This window comes from Drosophila yakuba, chromosome 3L (assembly GCF_016746365.2).
Source record: "Drosophila yakuba strain Tai18E2 chromosome 3L, Prin_Dyak_Tai18E2_2.1, whole genome shotgun sequence".
NCBI classification, from domain to species: domain Eukaryota; kingdom Metazoa; phylum Arthropoda; class Insecta; order Diptera; family Drosophilidae; genus Drosophila; species Drosophila yakuba.
Genome location: NC_052529.2, coordinates 17,243,151 through 17,267,270, shown reverse-complemented (window position 1 = coordinate 17,267,270; position 24,120 = coordinate 17,243,151). Strand labels below are relative to the sequence as shown.

The 24,120-nt window shown below is 45.1% G+C and overlaps 5 protein-coding genes across 15 annotated transcripts in view; 2 read left to right on the top strand and 3 right to left on the bottom strand.

The window, feature by feature from the left end:
• LOC6534389 (four and a half LIM domains protein 2) overlaps nt 1-6,674 on the top strand; it is a 57,507-nt gene extending 50,833 nt beyond the window's left edge. For 5 of the 8 annotated variants that reach the window (XM_039374571.2, XM_039374572.2, XM_039374573.2 and 2 more), the window contains 3 exons: nt 5,178-5,347; nt 5,410-5,596; nt 5,653-6,674. In XM_039374571.2, the coding sequence (XP_039230505.1) occupies nt 5,178-5,347; nt 5,410-5,596; nt 5,653-5,810 (515 nt within the window). In that variant the 3' untranslated portion in view covers nt 5,811-6,674. Of the gene's footprint in view, nt 1-384; nt 568-3,766; nt 4,003-5,177; nt 5,348-5,409; nt 5,597-5,652 lie in introns of those variants that run through there. The other 3 variants (XM_015195128.3, XM_039374574.2, XM_015195129.3) reach the window with 3 other exon arrangements.
• A 762-nt stretch (nt 6,675-7,436) lies between these two features.
• LOC6534388 lies at nt 7,437-8,146 on the top strand. The gene has a single exon (XM_002095030.3). The coding sequence runs from the start codon at nt 7,507-7,509 to the stop codon at nt 8,059-8,061; it is 555 nt and encodes a 184-aa protein (XP_002095066.1). The 5' UTR covers nt 7,437-7,506; the 3' UTR covers nt 8,062-8,146.
• A 721-nt stretch (nt 8,147-8,867) lies between these two features.
• On the bottom strand, nt 8,868-12,350 carry LOC6534387 (RNA polymerase II degradation factor 1). The gene is made up of 3 exons (XM_002095029.3): nt 12,088-12,350; nt 9,033-10,078; nt 8,868-8,974 (listed from the first exon to the last, which is right to left on the bottom strand). Exons 2-3 carry the CDS (start codon nt 10,075-10,077, stop codon nt 8,868-8,870), a joined length of 1,152 nt encoding a protein of 383 aa, XP_002095065.1. The 5' UTR covers nt 10,078; nt 12,088-12,350.
• A 1,059-nt stretch (nt 12,351-13,409) lies between these two features.
• On the bottom strand, nt 13,410-20,631 carry LOC6534384. 4 transcript variants are annotated; one of them, XM_043207059.1, is made up of 5 exons: nt 20,463-20,563; nt 20,292-20,403; nt 18,366-18,433; nt 14,056-14,741; nt 13,410-13,990 (listed from the first exon to the last, which is right to left on the bottom strand). In XM_043207059.1, the coding sequence occupies exons 2-5, from the start codon at nt 20,304-20,306 to the stop codon at nt 13,548-13,550; spliced, it is 1,212 nt and encodes a 403-aa protein (XP_043062994.1). In that variant the 5' UTR covers nt 20,307-20,403; nt 20,463-20,563; the 3' UTR covers nt 13,410-13,547. The 4 variants fall into 4 exon arrangements, with proteins under 4 accessions (XP_043062994.1, XP_043062995.1, XP_002095062.1 ...); XM_043207060.1 differs by lacking the exons at nt 13,410-13,990; nt 14,056-14,741 and adding an exon at nt 14,898-16,011 and having other exon boundaries at nt 20,463-20,572; XM_002095026.3 differs by lacking the exons at nt 13,410-13,990; nt 14,056-14,741; nt 20,463-20,563 and adding exons at nt 16,217-18,072; nt 20,587-20,631.
• A 2,824-nt stretch (nt 20,632-23,455) lies between these two features.
• On the bottom strand, nt 23,456-24,109 carry LOC6534383. Its single transcript, XM_002095025.4, has one exon. The coding sequence runs from the start codon at nt 24,070-24,072 to the stop codon at nt 23,476-23,478; it is 597 nt and encodes a 198-aa protein (XP_002095061.1). The 5' UTR covers nt 24,073-24,109; the 3' UTR covers nt 23,456-23,475.
• Between the last annotated feature and the right edge of the window lie 11 nt (nt 24,110-24,120).

Sequence of the window (24,120 nt, the reverse complement as noted above, 5' to 3'; positions counted from 1 at the left end):
CTTGAATTATACAAAGATCAAATCGAGAGACTAGATATATTTTAATATAGAAATTTACAACTTTTTTAATTGTGGCAATAGTTGTTGAACAATTTTTGCTGCTTTCTTCTTTCTGAAACTAAGATAATTTTCATAGTAATGTGCTATTCTTTAACTTCAATTTAAATAGCCCCTTTTTCGAGCAGTGCAGCAATTTAAGCTTGTCGGCTTCGATACAACAAGATGATCTGTTGTAGAAGGCGGCATGCAACAGGTACCGCCTCTCCAGTAAACGGTTTTCATTTGCACTCAACTCACTTTGCACTCAACTCGATTCAGTTCCGACTCGTTTCTCTCAGCTGGATTTCTCTCTGAACTCCGCCGTCTGCTTTTGTTTGGGGCCCTCGACTCGGGATTTCAGTCTCAAAGCGGCTTTCAAAGCGCGTGGAATGTGCCGCGGATACAAAAGAATTAGCTTGAATATCAATTCGCCGTAGACGTGTGTTTGTTTTGCTTGGAGCAACGTGTTGCATGCGAATTTTGGTGCATAAACTTTGATCATCTCGATATAATAAAGAACCAAAAAAAGTATTTCCGCATCTGAAATCTTTAGTTGAGAGACGGCGGCGCTGAGTAAAAGAAACCAGTGCCCGTCTCCAATTATAAACATATTGTTGTTTAGAGCAATTCACCTGTAAACAATATGGAAAAGTGTACCCAAATGGCTTCTGTTTTCATAGTGTGTAAATTGCAACCACGGGGAACTGCGAGCAACTAGCGACCCACATTGCGTATACTTAATGCCTTCACTAGATTTCACTTAGCACTCGCTCACACATCCTGGGCGTATACGTAACGAGCAGCCCACACACCACACAACGCACACATTACACAATCCTCAGGTTGCAGCTGCAAGTCACCCCAGAAACGAAATCTAGACACTGCACCGCCTCTGCCCAACATAAAAAATCGTTTCGATATCGAGTCAAATTCATAAATAAGCAAAGAAATTTCGTGCCACCAAAACCGGAAACGAAATTGGACCCATTTTGGCTGCATTTAGTGTCAAGCGATGGCCATTTCGACGCGTTCCACATTTAAATTTGATCCGAAATGGGAAAACATGTGGAGCCAAACATGAAAAGCAACGACAGAGACATATGAATATGCACGCAATTGAGTCGGAATTTCTTTCCATTATTGCTGTAACTGTTGTCATTGCAATTGAATATCAATCGAAATGAAATCGCTTGAAACTATTTCCACATGGCTTTCAATTCAATTCGTTAATTGCGCTGCTAGTGATTCACTCGATTCCCTTGGGCAGTCCACTTAATTGCCTGGCTAATTAAAGATCCTATCTATCTAAAGGTCCATCATGAACTCCCTCATCCCTCATACTTGACCGCCAAAGCTGATCCCACTGAGCCGTTGTCATCCGTTCGTCTTATCAAAACAACGGCCCGCAAACAAGCAAATTCAATTTCTCTTTTCTCCGAATCTAACAGACCAATAAATCTCGACTTTAAGCCAGCTTTTGTGCCCTGCGGCGGGTCAAAGTCAAAGATCTCACAGTGAAAATCAAATATTGCGGGAGGCCGCTAAATGAATCCCATTTTAATGCACAGCTCAAAAAGAAGATCTTTAAGCTGTGTAAATTAACTCTACTTCATTACAGTTTTATCTTAATTAAATGTGTATACAATATTCCAGCGCTATTTGCATTGCACAAATACTTCTTATATCTTTTTATAATGATCACAAGTAACCCAAAATCTCATTGTAATCAGAAGCAAACGAATTCTTCTGATTTAAAGAAGCAACTTATGAAGTCATAGGTTCATTTTGAGTGCATTGTTAAGACAAAATGTGAGAATTTGATCAACATCGTATTTCTGTTTTTCAGTATTTATTTATTTTCTTATAAAATAACAATTTCCTAACTCTTGGAGTTATATAGTTTAATAGTGCGTAAGACTTTGTAAAAGTGATTAATATTAAACAGAATGAATACAAATATTCAGCATGTCCATGCATATATTAAATAGGAAAATCTTTCGAATATTTCTCTCCGTGTGCGATACTTGCGCTGTTGATGGTTTCCAATTGCAATTAAAAATGCAGACCATGCACGAAGTAAGGGTTTCATTTTGGCTTCGCTTTCTGGCTCGCTTGGTGTTTGGACTTGGGTTGACATATCCGAATCCAAATCCGAATCCGATTCGAGTCCACTTTCATTTTCGGAGCTGTGACACTCTGAATGGGCCAATGCAAATGTCATCAATCAGCGGCGTCGCACTCGCAGCCGGCGACCTGTCAATATATCATTGCCTCAATGTCTCAATGCCTCAACTTCCCAATGCCTCTCCACTTGACCCTCGGAATCCGAGCGTCATTGCTGCGGCGGCAGCGTTTGTTGTAGGCGTCCGTTGAGACTCCAATCTTTCAGTGGGCGATGCCTTTGGACTTTGCGGAGCTGACAGCCCATCACAATTAGTTATAATTATGTTAGACGCTGGTCGCTATAAATAAACGTTGTTTATGCCCCACCGTTTGGCCGCAAAAAGCGTCAGCAACCCATACGAATGCTGCGGTTATGGTTATTATATTGGTAACCCAATATTGATGGGACTCACTGTGGGGTCAACTGAGTTTGAACCAATTGCAGATAGACAGTTGATATTGGAAGCTGTTTTATTTTCTTTACTAAAGTAACACACGCAATCGAACTTGCAGCTCTGTTTAATTTTCATATCTCAAATGACAAGTTTCACATCCCTAAGCAAAATAAATACTGATGCTTAGTCTTACAATGAAAAGTAGCTGTGCTAGGTTTATGATTGCTTAAATGCATGTTAATAGAAGAATAAATATTTGCTTGACAATTTTAAACATTTTAGAAGTGATTAACTTTTTAAAAAAATATATATGTTGACATTCTAGTGACATGTTCACTTAATTTTCATAATGTTTGTTTAAATAAATTCTTCAAAATAAAGTCATAGGATTATAATTCATTGTTTAATTCTTAACTCTATATAAAATTCAGTACTTTTCGCTTTCCAGACCCTAATCTTACATCATCAGCCCAATTCGTATCCCAATTCTTACCCGTGGTGATTTCTCCGACATTCCTAGCTATCCATCTACACATTCCCAATTGTGTGGGTTTCAATAGTTATTATTCCACTCTAATCTGTTCTATTCCCATCTGAGCTTCCTGTGTGCTTCTAGCTTGGACAATTTCCTGCTTCAATTTGCGCACAAGCTTCGGCCAAATCAGAAAAAATTGTTCACGAAATTTAACAAATGTTGGTTTTGTTGTATTTACAAAAAGTTAATTATTTAATGATTTATGATAGCCCGTTGTTGTTGTTTTATTTCCATTATAACCAATTTGGCTTGGGATTTTATTTATAAGCATTCGCTAAGTTAAATGAAACTTGTTATTTGGCAAATGATGTCATAGAGGCAACGCCTTCAGATCATACCAGATCTATGGGTGAAAAAGAGAGAGACTAGGCGTCGCCAAATTTGTTTTCTGTCCAAGTCCAGAGATCGATTCGAGATAAGCATTCTTCGCCGGTTGGTGTGGAATATCTTAAATGAGTTTTATAGCCGGTCTTCGATCTCGAAGTGACCCACTTTAGCGATGCCATTAACCAAACTGCACTTTTCGTGACTTATCGAGGTGTTCTCGTTTGGTAGAAAGGGGCAGGTCAGAACTGAAGTCATTTAGCTGGGTACACTTTCCATTCGCGAACTAATCCCAACGAGAAATACAAAGGTAGCCTTCGATCATGACCGACGTGGATGTACTGAGTTCGAGAATGAAGTCTCGGCTTCACCTGCAAACCAAGACCATTGGTGCCGAGCGCATCAAGAAGGCGAAGGATAACAACGAGGACATTGCCGTGCTCAGCATGTTCCTGCCCAACGCCTCCGCCGTGGAGGAGAACAGGAACTTTTATTGCCAGCTGGGCGACTATTGTCGCCTCGGCGATCCGCGTGCCAGCAAAGCAGGTAACACTGCCGTGGTCCACACACTCATAAATCGAACTTATGTTAATTAACAACGGATGAGACATCATAATTTATCAACATTATTGTCCGAAAACTATTCAAATTGGCCAGAAGAAAGGAACCGCCTACTGGCTGGTGGCGAGATCCATAGCGTCATCGCCGTCGATGGATGATGATGAGTAATGAATCCATTTATGGGGGTCTCTCAGACAAGCCAGACAACTAATCTGTTCTGTTATAATCTAGGGTCTATTAATTTGGATTTTTAATAATGCAAGACAACCATTAAAATTGAATGTATTAAACACAAATGGTAAAGTAGATACATTTATTTACACATTTTAAAATCACGAATACTAGGTCTGTTATGAAGTAATATTTTTGGTACTTCGTATTATTTAATAAATTAGAGTAGATGAAGAGCATTAAAGTCAGGTGAAATTTCGTGACACATTTTACCGGAATTTTCGTAGACAATTAAGCACAACTCCCAGAGCGAATCTTTCCTAGTTTGCCCTTACTTTCCACAAGCGTCTTGCTTGACAACCGCGTATGAATGAATAATTTGCAGACGACATAGTCAACATTTCCACTCAATTACCCGCGCTAGCAGACCTTTTTTTCTCGAGGCGGGGAAAATTTGCCTCAACTCTTTTTTGTCTGATTATTTTTGGCCAGAAACATTACGAGCACGCAATAAATAAAGCAAGAAGACAGCAAAGTCCTCAAGCGTTTATATGGACTACTAATACTGCGATAGCCCTAAATCATGCAGAGAATGGCTTTTGTCTCGAGACTAGCCAAAATTTGCGTAATTTCTGCATTAATTATTGTGAAAATGTAAAAGCCCAAAAGGAAGAATCGGAAGAATAGGGTAAGGCGTGACTGGCACCCCTCGCTTTGGGAGAAAAGTTGCATGTCTGGCTGACATAACGAAGGAACGCTTTTGTTTCTATATTGGAAACGGATTGTCTTCCATCCACTGATTGACTCTGCCCTCAATCTGTCGCTGCCTTAAAATTGAGTTCTCCCCAGATTGAATTGATAGCATACGGGTTAGCTGGGTTAGTGGGTTGCCAAAGTTCAAGGTTCAAGGCCTCGGCAAGGCGGAAATTGATTTCGACTTGGATTGATTTTTCCTCTCACGCTCTTTTCCTTTGTTTTCTTCACCCCAGGTACCAAGAAGATGGAGTATAAAACCAGGCAGTGGCACGAGAACTGCTTCTGCTGCTGCGTCTGCAAGACGGCCATCGGGACCAAGTCCTTCATCCCGCGGGAGCAGGAGATCTACTGCGCCGGCTGCTACGAGGAGAAGTTCGCCACGCGCTGCATCAAGTGCAACAAGGTAATACGCACAAGGATGATGGGTATACATTGCAAGCTTATCAACTGGTATTTCACTTTCAGGTCATCACCTCGGGAGGTGTTACCTACAAGAACGAGCCGTGGCATCGCGAGTGCTTCACCTGCACCCACTGCAACATCACGCTAGCTGGCCAGCGATTCACCAGCCGCGACGAGAAGCCCTACTGTGCCGAGTGCTTCGGCGAGCTGTTTGCCAAACGCTGCACGGCCTGTGTGAAGCCCATAACAGGTGAGCTCAATATGGGATATGTAGTATATCTGATTGAAAACTCTCCTTCTTATTAGGCATTGGCGGCACACGCTTCATCTCGTTTGAGGATCGCCACTGGCACCACGACTGCTTCGTGTGTGCCAGCTGCAAGGCTAGTCTGGTGGGTCGCGGCTTCATCACCGACGGACCCGATATCCTGTGCCCCGATTGTGCCAAGCAGAAGCTGATGTAAGCCATCTGCAACGAGTCAGGAGGTGGGAGAGCTGTGGAGCAGCAAGCTTAAATTAGCCATAAAAAAATTCAACGAAATTATGGATCAAATCAGAGGGATACAAGTGGAAAAGAGGATGAAGAGGAATATACACAGATGTATTAAACGATATACAAGAGATGATAATGCCTTACACTTACATTAGATATGAGAAAATTAGCTGAAGCTGGAGATGATGAGTCCTACTAAATCAAAAGCAAATCAAATTTTGTAAACTTCAAGTCGATAGAGTTAGCTAAAATCTACGGTAACTTTGCTTTATCTTCACGCGAGTAGAGCAGCACATCAGATTGTATAGAAACTTATTATTTGTAATTGCATTTCAGAACGAAATCAAAATCACTAAACAACAAAACAAAAAAATGGAAAAACCCAAAAAAATCAATATGAAATACTGATCCAATTGTAACTATTGTTGCCACATTGAAAAATGTATGTTTATTTATTTATTTTAAGTTTTAACCAAGCGACGAGCGAGTCGAACGCGATGAAAGTTTCCTAACCGCTGGTTTCAGTTCTAAACAGTTCTATTGTATTAAAAACCACACACGATTTATGTTTGATACATTGCACATTATGTGTATTAAACAGCAACAAAAGGAACACACACACGCACACAGACACAAGTCCTAGCAATTTAATTGTTTAGTTTATATTATTTTCGTTACGATCCCTTCGTCCGTTTAGCTATGTTAGAGACTCCGCTTACTTAAAGCACTAAATACACACACAAATAATAAGATAATTGCGACACAACATTATATCAATGTCCTTAACTATTTAATGAAATTCAATCTAAATAAATTAATAAATTATCAACGAAAACAAATGGTTTTTATGCAGGAGCTTAGTTAGGGAAACATCATACAGGTATGTACATTTAATTTCAACTTTAAAAATTATAATCTTGAAATTTCAAAATTTTTTGGGGTGACCAGAATGAAATTTCAGCGTTGCCAGACTGGGCGACAATGATGACTACGACACTTTAAGCTGGACCTAACAAGTTTTAAACGTTGCTTTGCTTTTAAAATATCAATAAATGTAACTTATAATTTCCCTTTAATTTCCAAAAATCTAAAAGTCAGATACAAGGATTTTCGGCTATTTCTGGTTCGTTGGAACCATCAATATATATCCTTCAAGTGTTTAAATATTTGATAAACTTTATACGTACATTTCTCACCCAAGACAAACATTTCGTCCACAAGTGAGATGAACACTTCTCATGTATTTTCAGAGAATATAACACTTTCACTACATGACAATATCGATTTGCGATATTGGCAGTACACATCGCTTTCGGGGCCAGTTGAAAAATAATATAACAGAAAATTGACAAATAAATGCAAATAGGTAACTCAAACAGCCGAAACAACTCAAAACCAAAGCGCAGCGACTGCTCAGGGCACGTCTCAAATTTGGGATTGGGCTTATTGGCCATGTGCCAAGCCAAATCAAGCCAAACGCCTAACCAAACCGAACAAAGGCAAATACAAACAGTGCCCAGTTACACTCAAAGTGCGTACAGAAACTGGTAAAACGCGGAGAAAAAGCGCAGCAGTTGGAATAAGTTCGTTGGCCAAGGCGAAGCCCAAATTAGTGCACCCACAGGCCAGTGCCAGAGCGGATCTTCTCCAGACTTCGATCATCCGCTATGCAGTTGATCTACTTGACGCTGGGATTGGGACTGATCTTCACCACTGCCCCGCAGGCGGCCATCATCCCACTGACCCTGATCAAAAACGAAGTTGGATCCAATCAGGCGCTGCCCATGGACACGGAGAAGTTCGGTTACCTGGAATTCAAGCCCAATGGATCTCTAATCCTCAGAAGGGCGCCTAATGAGAGTGGCAGTAATCTACAGGACCTGCTAATGCTGCGAGGAGTACTGCAAGCTCTTAAAGCGAATCCCTCAAAAATATCGGATACCGGTAGCGAAACACGATTGAACCTAAGGATCTATGGAGATGGAGTGGAGCACAAGTTTCCGCCCCTACTGGAGAATATCATCCAGCGCATTCAAACGTACTTTTCGGTCTACCGCTTTACGGATACCAGCAAGCCCGGTGGATTCCAGCGAATTGAACTTACCACACAGCCGGCGGAGGATTCCCCGGATATAACCACCATAAAAGCCGAGAACGATGATGAACTGATAGTAGTAGGAGAGCAGGATGCGTACATTACAGTGGGGGATGATACAGACTAGTCACCACCACTCTATTATAACTTATTTATTCACCTAGCTTTGTAAGACAATAAAAGTGCCGCCCTCAAAATATTTTTTGAAAATATATCACCGTCATTTGCAAATATCAGGGCACGTTCGACGTTACTTTGTATGCAGCGTAGTGAATCGGGCACCTTATGATTTCATTTACCCAACTGTGTAATAGTTGCAATATTTTTATGTTGCTGGTCTGCACATGGAGCTTTGCGAATTTCGCCGAATTTTTGGGGGTCATTGCCATTACGTAATCAATGGCTAAAATATGTGTCCTAACGTTAGGTACTTGAATAAATAAATTAATTATTATTAGCACGATAAGAAGGAATCATATTCAAACGATTTAACTTGTCTCAGGTCGTAAAAACTCGAACAGCTTTCTCACACATCACAACCAACCCAAGCAAATTTCCATTCCCGGCATTCTACATTTTACATTCACTTTTTTATTGTTCTGTTTTACGTTTTCAATGTTATGGTTAATGAATATGTAATGATGATGATGAATACGAACGTTTCGTGATGATAATTATGAATGAATGTCTCTTTCTCGTTTCGTTGCTGTTAATTAATGTCTGGAAAATGGAAAATGTGGCGGATGCGTGTGTTCCATGTTAGTAATTAAATGTACGATTGGTGGGTGGATGTTGGATGTTGGATGGTGGATGAGGGGAACCCCATGACCCGGTCGCCATGGCGCCGAGTCAGCGATGAGAATCAGTCGTAGAACCAAAGCTACCCAAGGGATGAATGAGATTCAAAGATGAGTTCTGGTTCCAGCCGAGGCTCTAGGCCTGCGGCTCTATGGCATCTGTGGCAGCCTGGAATCCCTTAATCGGCGTCTCAGGCTGAATGGCCTTGATATGCTGATCCACCAACTTCAGAACCTGGGTTGCTGTGAATAAACATGACATGGTCAATCCACTTCAGTTTGCTCAATAAAAGGCACTTACCGGCTTCTGTCACCTTGGAAAGTTTGGTGTCCTTCTGAATGGCAGAGTTTTCAAGCTGACGGCCGCTCTTCTGTCCGCTAGCATCAGGAATAGTGGGCTTCAACTCCTGAGCAGCCTGCTCCAAAAGCGGTTCCTTGAGCAAAGGCTGTTCCTTGAGCAGAGGCTGTTCCTTGAGCAGGGGCTGTTCCTTCGGCAGGGGCTGTTCCTTCAGGAGAGGCTGTTCCTTCAGGAGAGGCTGTTCCTTCAGGAGAGGCTGTTCCTTCAGGAGAGGCTGTTCCTGCAACAAGGCCTGTGGTTCCGGCTTGATCTCAGCCTGCGGCTCCGGCTGGATCTCAGCCTGTTGTTCAGCCTTCAGGGTCTGCTTCAGAGCAGTTTCGGCAGAAGCCAGCTCCAGTTCGGGTTCCTGCTGGATGCTGCGTGCTCGGATGGTGGAGATGGGCCAGGTGTAGAGGGGACCATGCACCACGTCCACCACCGGTGTGTGATAGACCTGTGGCAGACGGTAGAAGTGCCTGGCCTCGGTGGCAATCAATGGCTGAGTATTGGCCGGCGTTTCGATCAGCTCAATCTTCTCGGTCTTCAAGCCCTGCAGCTGCTCCTCCTTCTTGGACCCACTTGGTGGGAACAGGGAGGGGAAGAAGCCCGCTCCTGCGGAGGCTGCTGATGCTGCCGCCTCGCTCAACTGGCCGCTGACGATCTCGACGCCCTGCTGGGACACCTGCTGGATCTGGTTGGCAATCTCGCCTGTGTTCTCCCACTGCTTGGTCTCCGGAGCACCGCCAGCACGGCCAGATCCGACGGCATCCACCACCGGCACCACCTGGGCAGCAGTTCCAGCAGGCACATACACAATGGTCTCCTCATGGTGATGCGGAGTGGCCACGCGGGCCAGTGGCGACAGTCCGTGGACATAGCGGAGAGCGGGCTCCAGGTGAACCTGCGCCTGCGGAGTCACAATAACGATGTGCTGGGCCGTCGGCTCCAGTGGCCTGGCCTGACCGCCAATTGCCGCCAGGGACAGACAAAAGGCCGCGAGGAGGAACATTCTGCAAGGTGGTTAAGGATTATAAATCGCTCGTAAGGAATTGTTGACACTGAACGAATACGTAATTAACAAGAGATTTTAACGAATCAGATTTTTATGAGCTTCACTTGGGCTTAAGAGATATATTTGTTGGATATATAAAACCACATAAACACCTTCTGCATTTACAAGGAACAGAATACTTGTACTTTTTTATGTTACTAATTGAAGTAAACATATAAGTTAAGTATAGTACTTAATCATGCGTTATTACCGAAGAAGTCTGCATAGCGTTAGTATGTTTAGTTGGCCATATTTATTCCAGTACGTGTATGTATGTATGTTGCATTTAAACCATATTTCAGGGTTCAAGAGTCCCGACTGCATAGTATTATCTTCCAACCCCAAGTGCAGCAAACGGGTCTAGCCGATGGTCTATTTATAGACCCTCTCCCACCACCACACCAAAGTCCATTCTAAATTTAACGTTATTCTGCGCATCTGTGTGTGTCCGTGTGTAATTGCATGTTGCTTGGTCGGACAGGATGCTCCTCGTACTTGCATGGATCGAGGGACTATCAACCGGTTTGCAATTGATTGGCCAGGCCATTGGTACTTCTTTGCCTAGCACTTCTAGTGTAGATACTAGCTAATGACTGCAAGCAGCTTTATGGCTTAAATCGGTACTTGATAGTCAAGTTCGCATTCGTCGTCCCCTTCCCTTTAAAGTTGTTCTTTGTGTGGTGCTTGCTAAGTTCGCCGCTTAAGTCTTTTGTTTGTGGGTAAGGAAGGAATTATATCATACATAAAATACATCAAATGTGATTATACAATATTATACCGCATACATTAAATAAGTAAATATTTCAATTTGTTAGCAAGTAAAATTCGTCTTGCGTTAATCCAGTTTTCATTGATAACAATATAAAGCCAATCGTTCAAAATTAAAAACAAGAAAGAACGCTATAGTCGAGTTCCCCGACTATCTGATACCCGTTACTCAGCTAGTGGAAGGGAGAAGGAGAGTCTTAAACACAGTTTTTGGCGGTTTGTAGGCGTTATAGTGGGCGTGGCAGAAAGTTTTTTGGCAAATCGATAGAAATTTACAAAACCAATACAAAAATGAAAAAATTTCAAAACATTTTTCAAAAGTGTGGGCGTAGCAGCTTTGGGGGCGTTAGAGTGGGCGTGGCAAAAAGTTTTTTGGTAAATCGATAGAAAATTACAAGACTAATACAAAAATGAAAAAATTCAAAACATTTTTCAAAAGTGTGGGCGTGTCAGTTTTGGGCGGTTTGTGGGCGTTAGAGTGGGCGTGGCAACATGAATCGACAAACTTGCGCTGCGTCTATGTCTCTGGAGTCTGTATGCTTAATCTCAACTTTCTAGCTTTTGTAGTTCCTGAGATCACAGCGTTCATACGGACGGACAGACAGACAGACGGACAGACGGACAGACGGACAGACGGACAGACAGACGGACGGACAGACGGACATGGCCAAATCGACTCGGCTATTGATCCTGATCAAGAATATATATACTTTATATGGTCGGAAACGCTTCCTTCTGCCTGTTACATACTTTTCAACGAATCTAGTATACCCTTTTACTCTACGAGTAACGGGTATAAAAAGGTCTATATTTGTTTTTCTAAAAAATGTTATTTCTAATTATAGATACTGAACTTATTTTTCTTTTTTTGCCCTTAATTTGAAACTCTGCAATAAGTGATTTTGTTTATATTTAAAATCCAATTTTTATAAACTAACATTTAAATATATATCCTTAGTTATCTTCCAATCAAAATTGAGGTCTATCAGAAATATTAAATGATTTTTTAACCCATAATTCGGATAAATGTGCTTTCTCTTCACGATTCTATGGCTTGACCTAGCCTCTAACTTAGTAGCTTAATGAACATATTAATTTTTGACCCCATAAAAGGGATTTAAGACCAAAGCAAAACGAGATTGAATTAAGCACACTATCTGAAATAAGGCGAGCATAAACGCAAATGAGGGTCAGACTTACTTTTCAGTAGTTGATGGCCTTTCACGACTTTCCCAAATCTAGGCAGGTAGTTTGATGGAGATGGAGTTCTCTTGTGGCCACACGATCCGCAATCCGCTCGAGAAGAATCTAAATTATCACTAGTCAGTCTGAACACAATGGCAGTGCGATGAACGGGCTCAGTCTTCAGTCTTCAGTGTTAACACGGCGACCACTTCAAGGAAACTGGTGGCCAATGCTGCTCGGCCATGGGCTTTTATAATGTGCGACCACAGACCCCTTACCCTGACCTATCCCAAGAACAAAGAGCTGAAGAAGCGAAGACCTGAAGCTGCCTGATGGAACTGGAAATGCGCAGCTTCCCGCAGGAAAGCCAAAGGGGGAACCGGGTCGTTCGCTGGCCAAAAGAAGCCTGAATAGCCAACAAAGCGGGCTGGCCAGATACATTCTGGTTTCAGGTTCGCTTGCAGATAGCAGCAGATGGCAGATGGTCAACGGAGATGCCGTCCTGGCCTCATCCCCGGCCAAGTTCTGGGCCTATCAAGTTTGTTAAACCTGCCGCGTAATAGAAGTCAAGCATGGCATGGCGATCGCATTGAAGCCGCATTGACGGCCAAAGGTACTCGGATGGGAGATGGTAAGTGGTAGAGTGGTAGAGTGGTAGAGTCAGTAGATGCAGCCAACTGGTTCAGGTGCAAATTGAATGTGTTTCTTCCTGCCGACCGCCCCTCCAACCGCTGCCCGCTTAGATAATTTATTTTCATGTTGCCTGCCCTGGCGGAAAAGATTAATCAAGATTTGCACATGCTCGCGTTCAGTTCGCCTGAGATTTTCAATGCGCTGTGCACAATCGCATAAATAAATGTATTTTCCTTATAAACTCTATGCACTTCCCTCAGCAATTAGATGCGTTGCCGTGGCTCTCTGTCACAGTCTTCACGTGATCTTGAATGGCTATTTGCGATCTCTGATTTGAATGCCGGATAACAGGGTATAGAAAACTCCAGTTTCTTTGGCCCCAAGTCGGTTGCAATTACATTCCTCTTAAGGACCGAACCATAACGACCCTTTGCAAGCCATATTCGTGTCTGAAATTTTGTAACAAAGTAGCTAACTTTTGAATTAATTGTTTTCAAACCAATAGCACATTGACTTGGTTAAATGAGTTCTCTATTTGCTGAATTCTGGAATTTTTAAGCTTGGCTAAATAAGATAATATTGACATTACAAGTACTAAGCAATTTTATTTTTTTAATACAATTTTTTAAATAAAAAATTATTTAGTTAATATGAGAAGGTAAAGAAATAGGCCTGTAATGATCCTTAATAAAAACCTCAAATAATTTCATTTAAATAGACATATTTTATTGGCAATCTGGGAGCTGGCACACAAAAAATGTTGCTTAAAGTAAACTACGAATCTCATTGCGATCTGGTCCAATCCAATTTCAGGCTCTTTCATCCAATCCTACGGCATTATTCTATTCGGAGTGAAGACGCCGTTTGGGAGCCATGCGGATGAAGGGTGTGGGATGTGGCATGGCCGCCTTGGTCAGCGCCTGCCTGGCTGCATAATCCTCTGCGATGGCGGTGCGCCACCTTTCCACCAGGGAATCCCCTCCAGAGATGCGAATCGGGACCATTTGCTGAGGAGTTTCCCGAGTCAGAGGGAATCGGGCAATAGTCAAAGGTACATCATTATAGTCATAGTCATCGCTGGCCTTCTCCGATGCAAAATTGGGACTCTTGATCACCAGTTGATTCCGAGTGGGCAATGAAATGCTGAAGGCAGCAGCCTCCTCGGGCGAAACTCCGGCAATGGCGGTGGCCTTGGGCGAAGCTACGGCCAATCCATTCCGGCCGGAAAGAGCAACGGCATTCGGCTTTGAGGAGGCCACTCCACCTTCACCGGCAATCGAGAGACCTAAAAGGGGGTTAGGAGGTATTAGAATCAAACTAAGAGTGACCTCGCTTCCTCGGAGAACTTACCCACTGGTTTTGCCTCAGCCACGGCGGCATCTTTCTTGGGAGCCATAACGGAGACACTATCGTTGACATCCTCATAGGGATCCTCGTTGTTGGGGGGCAGGAACTGCTCATCCGGCGAGAACTGTTGCTCGGTGACCTCGTCCAGTTTCTGTTCGTCGATCTTCTGGTCCGCCGGATTGTTGGTGGCCTCCAGGCCAAAGTTGGCTGGCTGCTTCTGAGGAATGCCAAACATTTCCGGCTGCAGCAACACACTGAAGTCCTTAATCTGTCCGGTTTGCTGGAGCAGGGCCAAACTCTGGGCAGCCTGGCCCAGTTCCAGCAGGCTGCTGGCATAGATCTTGTTGTCCTCCTCGCTGAAGGAACCCTTGCGCTTGGCCAACTCCTGAATGGCAACCAACCGAGCGGCGGCCGACTGAATCCGATTAAAGTCACTGGCGCTGGCTGAGATCGAGCTGCTGGAGCTAGAGGCTCCACTACCATCGGCCACCGCCGAGATGCTGGCCGCCGTAATAGTGACAGTGTCATCGGAGTCCCTGGGCACAGCCCTCACCTGCGGCTGTTGGCGCTGCAAGATGAAGCTGCCCACACTGCCGTCCCGCTGCGGACGCAGCTGGAGAAGCTGACCCCTCAGTCCTCCGTAGTAGGGATGCTCCTCGAAGACCAGCGGAGCCGACCTCGATCTGTGTCTGCTTTGCGGGGTTAGATTTGGTTATAGAGAGTGTGTGTTGGGTGTGTGTGGGATGTGGAGTTGGGGTGTTGCCTGGATGAAGCGGGGATTTAGAGAAGCGTTGGAATATCTACATGGAATTAGCGGACTACTATATGACCCAAGGCGAAAGCTGTACAGTTTACGATATACTTTATTTACAATCTAGGAAATGACACTTTAGTTTGGGCCTCTGTTCTTAACATAGGAACGTAGGTCAGTTGGGAGGAGGAACTACCACTTAGATTCACTTGGATAAACTACGAAATAGCCCACTTTCAGCCACCGATTTCTTAGGATTATTTTGTGGCCAAATGACTATCGAAATCTAAGATGCTAAGAAATCAGGTAATGAAATTGAGCATGAGGTGAAATCCTTCCTCCTTTACGTGAACAAATCCAGTTCCAGATCCGCCGTAGCATGTGCCTTGCCACCCACACCTGCTATGGCCACAGACTCCGGATTGAAGTAAACGTTGGTGGGCACGCCCTTCTTTAGATACGCCTTGGAAATGGGCGTGGATATGGCAGTGCCGCCATTACCAACCACCGCCTTGGAATGGGGTTCCAGGATGAGAGCAGCCTGCTTGCGTCCCTGGATCGCCTGAGCCTGCTCCGGTCTGTAGGGCAGGAAGTAGTTTCCAAAGGGAATCTGCGGAAAGCTGCCCGAACTGGTGCTGGTCTTTCCGGTGGCCTCCACTTTCAAGGGCACTCTTCCACCCGCCTGCTTCCTCAGTTTCTGCGGGCCAGTCGCCTTCTTCGACTGCTGCTTGGCGGAGCGGGGTGTCCCAGAAGTGGAGATCACCAGCTTGCCCGGCACCGGAACAATCTCTTCGATCACATACTCGGGGTTTATTTTGCTGACCGCCGAGCGGAGACCCACATCGCTCTTCAGATCGCCAGTGGTTCGGGTCTTCTCTGCCAACTCAGGCAGTACCTGTAGCTTTTCTGGTTTCTCCAACTCGCTGGAGCTGTCCTCGGCTAAGCTTTCGGGTCTGCCAGTTGTGGTGGTGGTGGTGGGACTGGTGCTGGTGCTGGTGGTTGTGGCACCGGCTATGGTGGGTTGCACCACATAAGCCAGAGGCAGGTTGTAGGCGGCGTAGTAGGGGGCACTGAGCAGCACGGGTTGATAGGCTCCATAGGGCGCGAGGTGCTGGGCCGGAGCAGCTGCTGCAATTAGTTTTCCGGACTTCTCTGCAGCGGGTGCTGCTGGTGGCCAGGCCTCGATGTTGGTGGTGCGCCAGTAGGCACTTGAGTTAGGATTGTTTTTGGTTTAGTTTTTGGATAGTGGGATAGAGGGAAGGATGAAGAAAGCCTCTGGTTAGTCGAATAATATTTACAGCAATAATTCGAGGTGTTAAACTGTGTCGGGTTATTAGCATGCGGAATAAGTGAGGATTAATGTGGATGATATTTACAAGTACTATGTACACGATGAATGCAAAAGCCCAAACATTTACGAAATACAAGTATTTATTAGAACACTAGACAATACCAACTACGGATCCTAACTAAAAGTGCTAAGTACTAGCTATTGCGGTTAAGCCTCGAACTGGCCCGCCTCCAGCCCCGCTCCCTGATCCTCCTCCGTGGTCGTCGTGCCCGTGGGTGGCGCATAGTAGACCGTTGGTCCTGTGGCCACTACCTTTCCCTCTCGCGGAAAACTTCTCGTCTCCAGATCGGTGCGTGCCAGGGCATCTTGCAGGTCCACATTTGCCGGTATGGAGATCACCTTGGCCCCGGGACCGGCGATGGTGAGACTCCGTGGATGGGTGAGCGCATAGCCTCCGGGACCAACAATCGCCGTTCCTCCGCTGCCCGCCGTGGCCACGCCCCCGGGTCCTGCGATAGCGATGCCGCCCCTGCGCACCTTCAGCCGCTGGATGATGATTCCTCCTTCGCGCAATGCCTGCTTTTGGGTGCTTTGCTGGGCGGTGGCCACCTGGCCCACAGTGTGCATCAGGTGGTGGGCCTTGTGGGCAAACAGGTGCTTCTCTGAGGAGGCACTGTTGTCCAGTTCGGCGGCGGTGTTCTCAATGGTATCCACATCATCTGCCATCCCATCGCCGGCGCCTTCATTCTCATCCTCCCATTTATAGTCCTCCGAATCGATGGAGTGATTCTTCAGGGGAGCATTGCCAACGATCACAGGACCTTGTGCAGCTGTGGCCGCCATTGGAGGTCGGAAGGGCAGCTTGAAAATGTTTTGGAAGGCATTCTTGATGGCCGCCGAGGTCTGATTCTGCATTTCAGCTATATTCATGCCGGGCATGCGGAAAGGACTTAAGCGATTCCGATTCGGCAGTAGGCCTCCAGATGGTGGTAGAGTAGAACTCAACAAGACGGGAGCAGAAGTCGCCTTGATATTAAGGGAGGAGGAGCCCAAAGAGGAGGATCCCAAGGAGGAGGATCCCTGGTATGTTTGCTGCTCGGCTTCCTTGCCGCTCAAGCGAATGGGCTTCGCCGTGGAACCAGCCTTCTTTCTGTTCAAGGAGTTCAATTCCGGTGCCAAGCTGGGCTGAATCTTCTGTGGCTTGTGCACGGGCTTCTCGCGGGAGTCCAACCGGTATTCCTTGAAGTTCACAGGCGCAGGAGCCTTTGTGGTGGTGGTGCCTACGGTGGTGGAATTCCCCCTCTTTGGGGTGCCATCTTCATTGAGAGCCAGTTCTCGGGGCAGGAAGAAGAGGTGGTACTTGGGCGTCGTCTTGCCCTGTTTTCGCCCAGCTTTCGCCTTGCCATAGAAGCTGTCCACATCGCCTATGATTTTGTATCCCTTTATCTTGTATTCCTGCGAGGCGTGCTCCTTGAGGTACTCCTCCTTGTTGAGCTTGTACAGGTGCACGGGCACCACAAAGTGGGCGGGCAGCTGCTGAGCTTCTTGTTGGGAACTGGGCTTCGGTACCTCCACCTGGTTGGGTCGGAAGTAGAGCTGGGCTTTCTTCTCCTCCTTGGAGGAGCTCTCAATGGCCTGGCGCAATCTGGGTGGCACATTGAAGCTGCCCGCCACATTCCTTGTGAGTTTCACCGCCCTAATGGACGGCTCTAGCAAGGTCTGGCCATTACTGCCCGAGAAGTGGTGCTGATGGGCGTGGAACGGCTGATGGGCGGGCTTGGGGAACAGGTATTGGCTGGAATCAAGGATCGGGGGCAGCTTGGGCTGCTCCGGCTGCTTCTTCACGTAGCCAAAGGCCTCGTTTACCTTGGCTATCTGCTCGAGGATGCGCTTGGCCTCGTCCGCCTTTTCCGAGGACGGAGTGGCCACATTGGGCTCAAAGTCTTCGGGAAATTTGATCAGTCGCTGCTTCTGAATTCTGCAAACGAAAGGTGGGGTTTGTTTGGTCTGTCTCTCTGTTGGTGGAGTTTGCTTTTAGTTGCTAATGCAGGGAAATGTGTGGTTGGGCGGAGGGCAATGAGTTTTGGGGTTAGTCACAAGTCTGGGCTTTTGGGTTTAGTCACATAGTTCTAGGCAAGCGCATCATCAACTTCTACTTGGAATGAGCATTAGCGTTGACACAGTCACATTTGGCAGGCAAGGCATTCATGGTTATTTGGGGTCTTAGGGCTGGGTAACTGGTAACTGGTAACTAGCAACTAATCTACTTACTCGACGGCCAGTCCACCGGGCTGTTGGGCCTGGCCAAGAGCCAAAGAGGCCAGCAGCAGTGTTGAGAGCTGAAAGACAAATGTGTGACAATAGATGAATGATCAATGATTTACTCCGGTTAGATGGTCAGATAGGGTGTCTGTATTCCGATGTCGTAATGGACACAAAAGTCGCACGTATGGAATGCGGTCAAGTCCCTCGCGAAAGTCTCTCTCCCTGCTCCTCCAGCGCATTTGCATAATTTCTTACGCCGCTGAACGCTAAGCCGAAAAGTGAGAGCCAGGTGGCAAGGAACGGCTTAAGTACTGAATGTCGAATTTTCCCCCAAACCCGAACATGATTGTCAAGAACCTCACGATCGGCAAATATTTGACTCACTCTCGCCGGCTCTCCACATCTTTGGCAAAGTCAATATTGACGCAACCGTTAGCCGGTGGAAACGACCAGCCCGCACGCCTATCTATCACCGCCGAAATGTCACAAAGCCGAGAGGAACTGAGACCAAAGCCAAAGTCAGAGCCCAAGCCCAAGCCAACGCCAAAGCTGGATCTGAAGTCGAGGCTCGTGTTGTGTCATTGACCTGAACCTCTAGGCGGCTGTTACGATTTCGGGGCCGAAACGTAACTCGAGAGAAGAGATTCTGGCACAGAGGCTGTCGAACCTGGTTGCCATTGATTTGCAAGATCTCTTGCATCCCCCCAAGCAGTAAGATGTATTTCTGTCTGCTTTCTTTTGTGAGTATCGCCTTATTTATTATATTGCCCTCACATAACGATACCGATTCGACCCCGTATTGGGTGTGCCTTGTCCAAAAATAAACTGGGTTAATGGCTCGAATGCAAAGTTTAAGCGCAGCATTTTATGTTCTTAAACAAGATATAAATGGGTCCGTCTCCTGTTCTTCACATCCGATCAGGTGTCTTTTGGTCTCAAATGATATTCCAGAGCCATTCCCATGAAGCTAATTGGGCAGGGATTGATGGACTTGGGACGTGTGGCTCACTGTCTATACTCATAAATTGATTAATTTATGAACCACTATCGAAACGATCACAAACTCGAAAACAAACCAATGCACTTATAGTTAAGAACCCCACACAAATGTGGTCGATTGTTTGGCAGTTAGCAGGGAGGCAGAAGACTTATATTACCTTTTGTTAGCCCACGCATGATTTTTATACGTTTGCGGCATATTAATTTTATGTTCCCCGAGTCATAATTATTTTTTGGGCTTTTAAAACAAATGGCTGTATTGGTTATGGTTATAATTGAATGGTATTGTTGCTTATGGCACAGACGCTGTTGAGTTTTGACTTTTAAGGGTATGCTTTTCTTAATGGGAATATGAATAATGCAAGGAACAATACTCCCTTGGTTTGAATGACTAATTCTCACTTTTTAAATTGGGGTGCGGCTAGAATTTTGTCACGTTCCATTGGAATGGAGGAAAGGGTTTCACTTTTCAGAATGAATTAGCCCTTTTGAAACACCTTTACTAAGTAAACAAGAACTGGCACAAAGCGGTCTTAACCTTTTGCAGTAATATAAAAAGATTCCCCAATAGAGTTCTTAGCATATAAATTGATTTCTGATTATTATAATGCCCGCAAAGATTTTAACCATCCTATTAATATTTGCATATGGCTCAAAGCATAATTAAGGCTAATTAAGGCGACCAAAAAGGCCAAGAACCAAACCAAGAATCAAATAAGTCGCTTAGTGAAAGTTAGTGGCAATTCAGAAGTGAAAGAAACAAAAGACTTAGGGCACGAACTTGGGCCAGTTGACGAGTTAATGAGTTCAGCGGCAACACAGAGCAATAAATGATTAATTGCGGTCAGGTATAAACTAGTTTCGTTTTGTATTCCCAAAATGTTTAGTGAAGTCTTGATAATACAATTTTCTTTTTCATTCGGTTTGACTTACAACAAGGAAGCGCATTTTAACGCAGAGTTCTGGTGAATGATTTCTGATATTTCAGTAAATTCTTGGTGCTCGTGGCGTTGACCAATCCTCGCCTTGACAATATATCCTTGAACTGCAAACGAGAAACGGGATGAGTGGCACTCTGGGTTATCACGCGGCAAAATCACACACACTAAAAGCACTAAAAAACCAATCCTGCTGAGCTTTCAATTTACGATTGTTTCAGGTTCCGTTGGTTTTCATTCTTTTTATTTTGTCACGCACAACAAATAGGGTCTGTAAATGAAACTCCTACCAAGAACCAAGAGCCAGCGAGCCAGGCGACGTCTGAAGATGAACTGAGTGCTGGCCGGGCCCAGCGCGTCTGTTTATAACATTTTCATTAGCGATGCAAACGACGAAGCGAAAGAAATGGCCAAGAAAACAGGGCCCGATCAGGTGTAAGAGAATTGGGGCTTGGGAAGAAGAGAGAGCCAAAGAGAAGTCCGCTAGTGCGCTAGCACGTAGTCGAGCGCCTTGGCCTGGCTTTTATCTGGGGGCGTGGATCTGTGGGATTTGGTTACCAGCACCAGGGTACACAACTCCAATTGATATGCAGGCATACAACTCTAGGATTTCGCAGATCGAAATCTTCCCCGGTCCCTTGGGTTAGGCAAATAGTTTGCCTAACATATTGTCAGAAATTTCCCAGGCATGTGATTAGATGTGCTGACAGGCGCTTCTTCGGACTACTGTTTCGCAACCTAGCACCTAGAATCACAGCGCTGACTTTGATTAATTGGCCGTTTATTGGCTTGACTGAGTGTGACGGGACAGGAGCGAAGTGAGTGGCCATTACAAGTGGAGTGAGCCACGGGAATAGAAGCGAAATGCGTGTGGGAAGTGGAGAGGTAATCAGCTCGGAACGGGCCCCAAACATGACATAAGCCAAAATGGTAAGGGACTTACTGTGATGAATGAATCGATTGGTTGCCGTGCGATTCAATTAAAATGTTGGCCTGAAACTCGTTAGGAACTTTCGCACAATGTGACTCAAGAGCCGTGTTCTTTTTCTGATTTGACAATCACTTCGGCGTGAAGACTTCACACACTTCTCGGGTATCAACAGATGTCGGGATTAAGACTTTGCTTCGGGCCGTTTTTGATCGATAATCATGAATTACAAATGTCTGAAATCAGAGAAATTGATTTCAGGTTCGTGCCTTAAGTCATTTGTTTTCTTAGCAGCCCAAAGTCTTTATCAGCCCAGAACCATTAATTCTCCGATTAACTTTGCTGTGATCCAACTGCAATTTATTCTTTTATTGGTTTTTATGCCCCAAGCAGCCAGCTACTCAGCTACTGACTCCGCAGTGCAAGCAGCAATAATGCATATTCCATGATTAACCAGCATCGAACGGGGGGTCGACCTTTGTGGCACACGCAGGCATCAATAAAATTGCCACAAGATTTATGGTTTCGAGTGTGCAGAGTATGCAGCGCCGAAGGGAGCATACGAAATTAGCAGCAACACGTTGTAAGCCCCGAATGCGCCACACGCACCACTTGATCCACAATTGGAATGCAGCAATCAAAAGGCGATAAATCGAACCCCAGCAGAAATCCAAGCAGCCGAAGAGCGAGTCGAGGAGTTGAAGACCCAAGACCCAGAGACCTTGGGGCCTATTTATAAATGCAGACGAAACGGGACTGCTAGTGGGATGTCGTTGCCTAGGCCCCGGCCAATTAAGTCTGACCTTCGGCGAGGAGGAGAATCCCAGCCCAAACCGTTGTTTATGAGGGGGAAAATAAACAGAAACCGAAGCAGAAACAGAAACAGCAACAGCTAACTGGCACCTGGGAGAACCAGAGCCAGAGCCCCAGTAATTTGTGGTTTCAATGCAGGCCGTTCTGCTGCTACGCTAACCCAATTATGCACCTCGGCTACTTCCCAGGTGAGCCATTGATTTCTACGCTGAGAACGTGGCCATTTCAGCCATACAAACCCTATACCCGTCCCGGCCAAATAGAATCTATGTCAGTGGTAAGCAGCAAGCTTTTTAGTGCTTTTCTGTACGTTCTTTAAGTGCAATCGGCGAAGAAAGTTTTCGAGTGCGTAGGAACTTGTTTCAGGGAAATCACTAGCTTAGATCTCTTGACATTAAACTTAATTGTGGCAGTGAAACTTTCGGTCAAACTGGCCCATGTAATAACATTTTGTTTTGCCAAATATGCATATTATTATTGCTTTTGGACTTTTGGGCTTTTCTTGGCTTCGCGCGGCCAGAAATATATTTTATTTAGGCCACGCTGTGGTCGCCAAGGCTTTCCGTTCGATTCAAATTATTTGGCAAGTGCGCGCACGCGTCGAACATTTCAAATGCTGTATTATATTGGTCCCGTTCCGAGACATGAAATTACCCAAACAAAAATAAATAAGCCACAGAGCTGACTCAATTTGGCTTTGGGATGCACTGTCCATTTGTAAAATGACTTTGTGCGACCAAATAACCATTTTTATGATCGGAAAATCAATTAGGGTTTATAACATGCATAAATCGCAGCACTTGTATCGTGCCAAAGCACGCGCCACAGCAATTAAAGCTCTTACAATCATTTACGATCGGAATCTGACAATGTTTACCCTTATCTTCTTCATGCAAACCTTTTATAGTAAACGGGTGAAAAATTATGTACATACCAGAAAATCTGGTATTGATGCGATAATCGCTTTAAGGATTTATAGTTATTATTGTAATTTATGTAGTAAGCCAGACGTATGCTGCTGGATGGAGACTTATATTTTGGGGCTATTGAAAATCAAAACAATTTGCTTGCTTAACAGGTAATCATGATCCAAGTTTTACAATAACACCACTTTATATATTTCTGGACCATCATTTTAATATAAATTAATTTTAGGTAAATTATTTTTATAAATGTTGATGAAAGCTGTCGCAAAAATGAAATTCAGAGCTCTCTATAATGTTTAATTGTTGTTCATTTTTAAAGAAGCAACCCTTTATTTGAACGAACTCTGTCATTATACCCGTCACTCATTCTTAGACATACGTTTGCAGCTCAGATCCCCGATCACGTAGGTGTCAAACACGACAGGTGACACTGTCAGATCTCCAAAGAGTTCCAGTAAATAACGAAAGACACCCAAGTAGAACGCGCAATAGTTTAAGCTAATGTATTTTATTTACGTGTAGCCACGATATTTATGCAACTCTTGCAGGCCTGTCAAGGCATTTGTTTGGATTCCGTTTCCGATTTCTATTTCCGAGTGCGGTTCGGCGGCGGTGGCCTTGGCCAAATTGCCACCCATGACCACGAATCCGATGCCGGCGCCCGCCTTGTAGCTCAGCTCATGGTAGCCAGCCTCATCGTAGTAGGAGTACTTGCCCAACACATTTCCCGCCTCATCGGTGTGCTGGGCATGCGACATCTGGTCGGTGCTGAAATCAAAGTTTCGGTGGCTTTGCAGCGGCTTCAGTTGATTGGTCGGTGCTACTTGGTAGCCTCTACTCAGCAAGGAAGTTGCCTCTGCCAGATTATCCTGTGCAGGATTGTAGGAAATCCTGGGAAGTGGACTGTGTCTTGTCCTCAAGGCCTGCTGCACAAAGTTTAGTGGCCCAAAGGAATCCAGAGAAGATGCCCTAAAGCTGGGGGAAACGACACTCCTGTCCAATCTATCGCCATCCGTGTTGTAGGAGTACCCTTGTCCATTGAACTGCATGTACACTTGCGCTCCTTGAGCACAGGAAACTGCCAGCAATGCAATCCCGAGCACCAGCATCTCGATTAAGTCTCGGAAACAACTAAACTCCGAGCATGCCAAGTCATG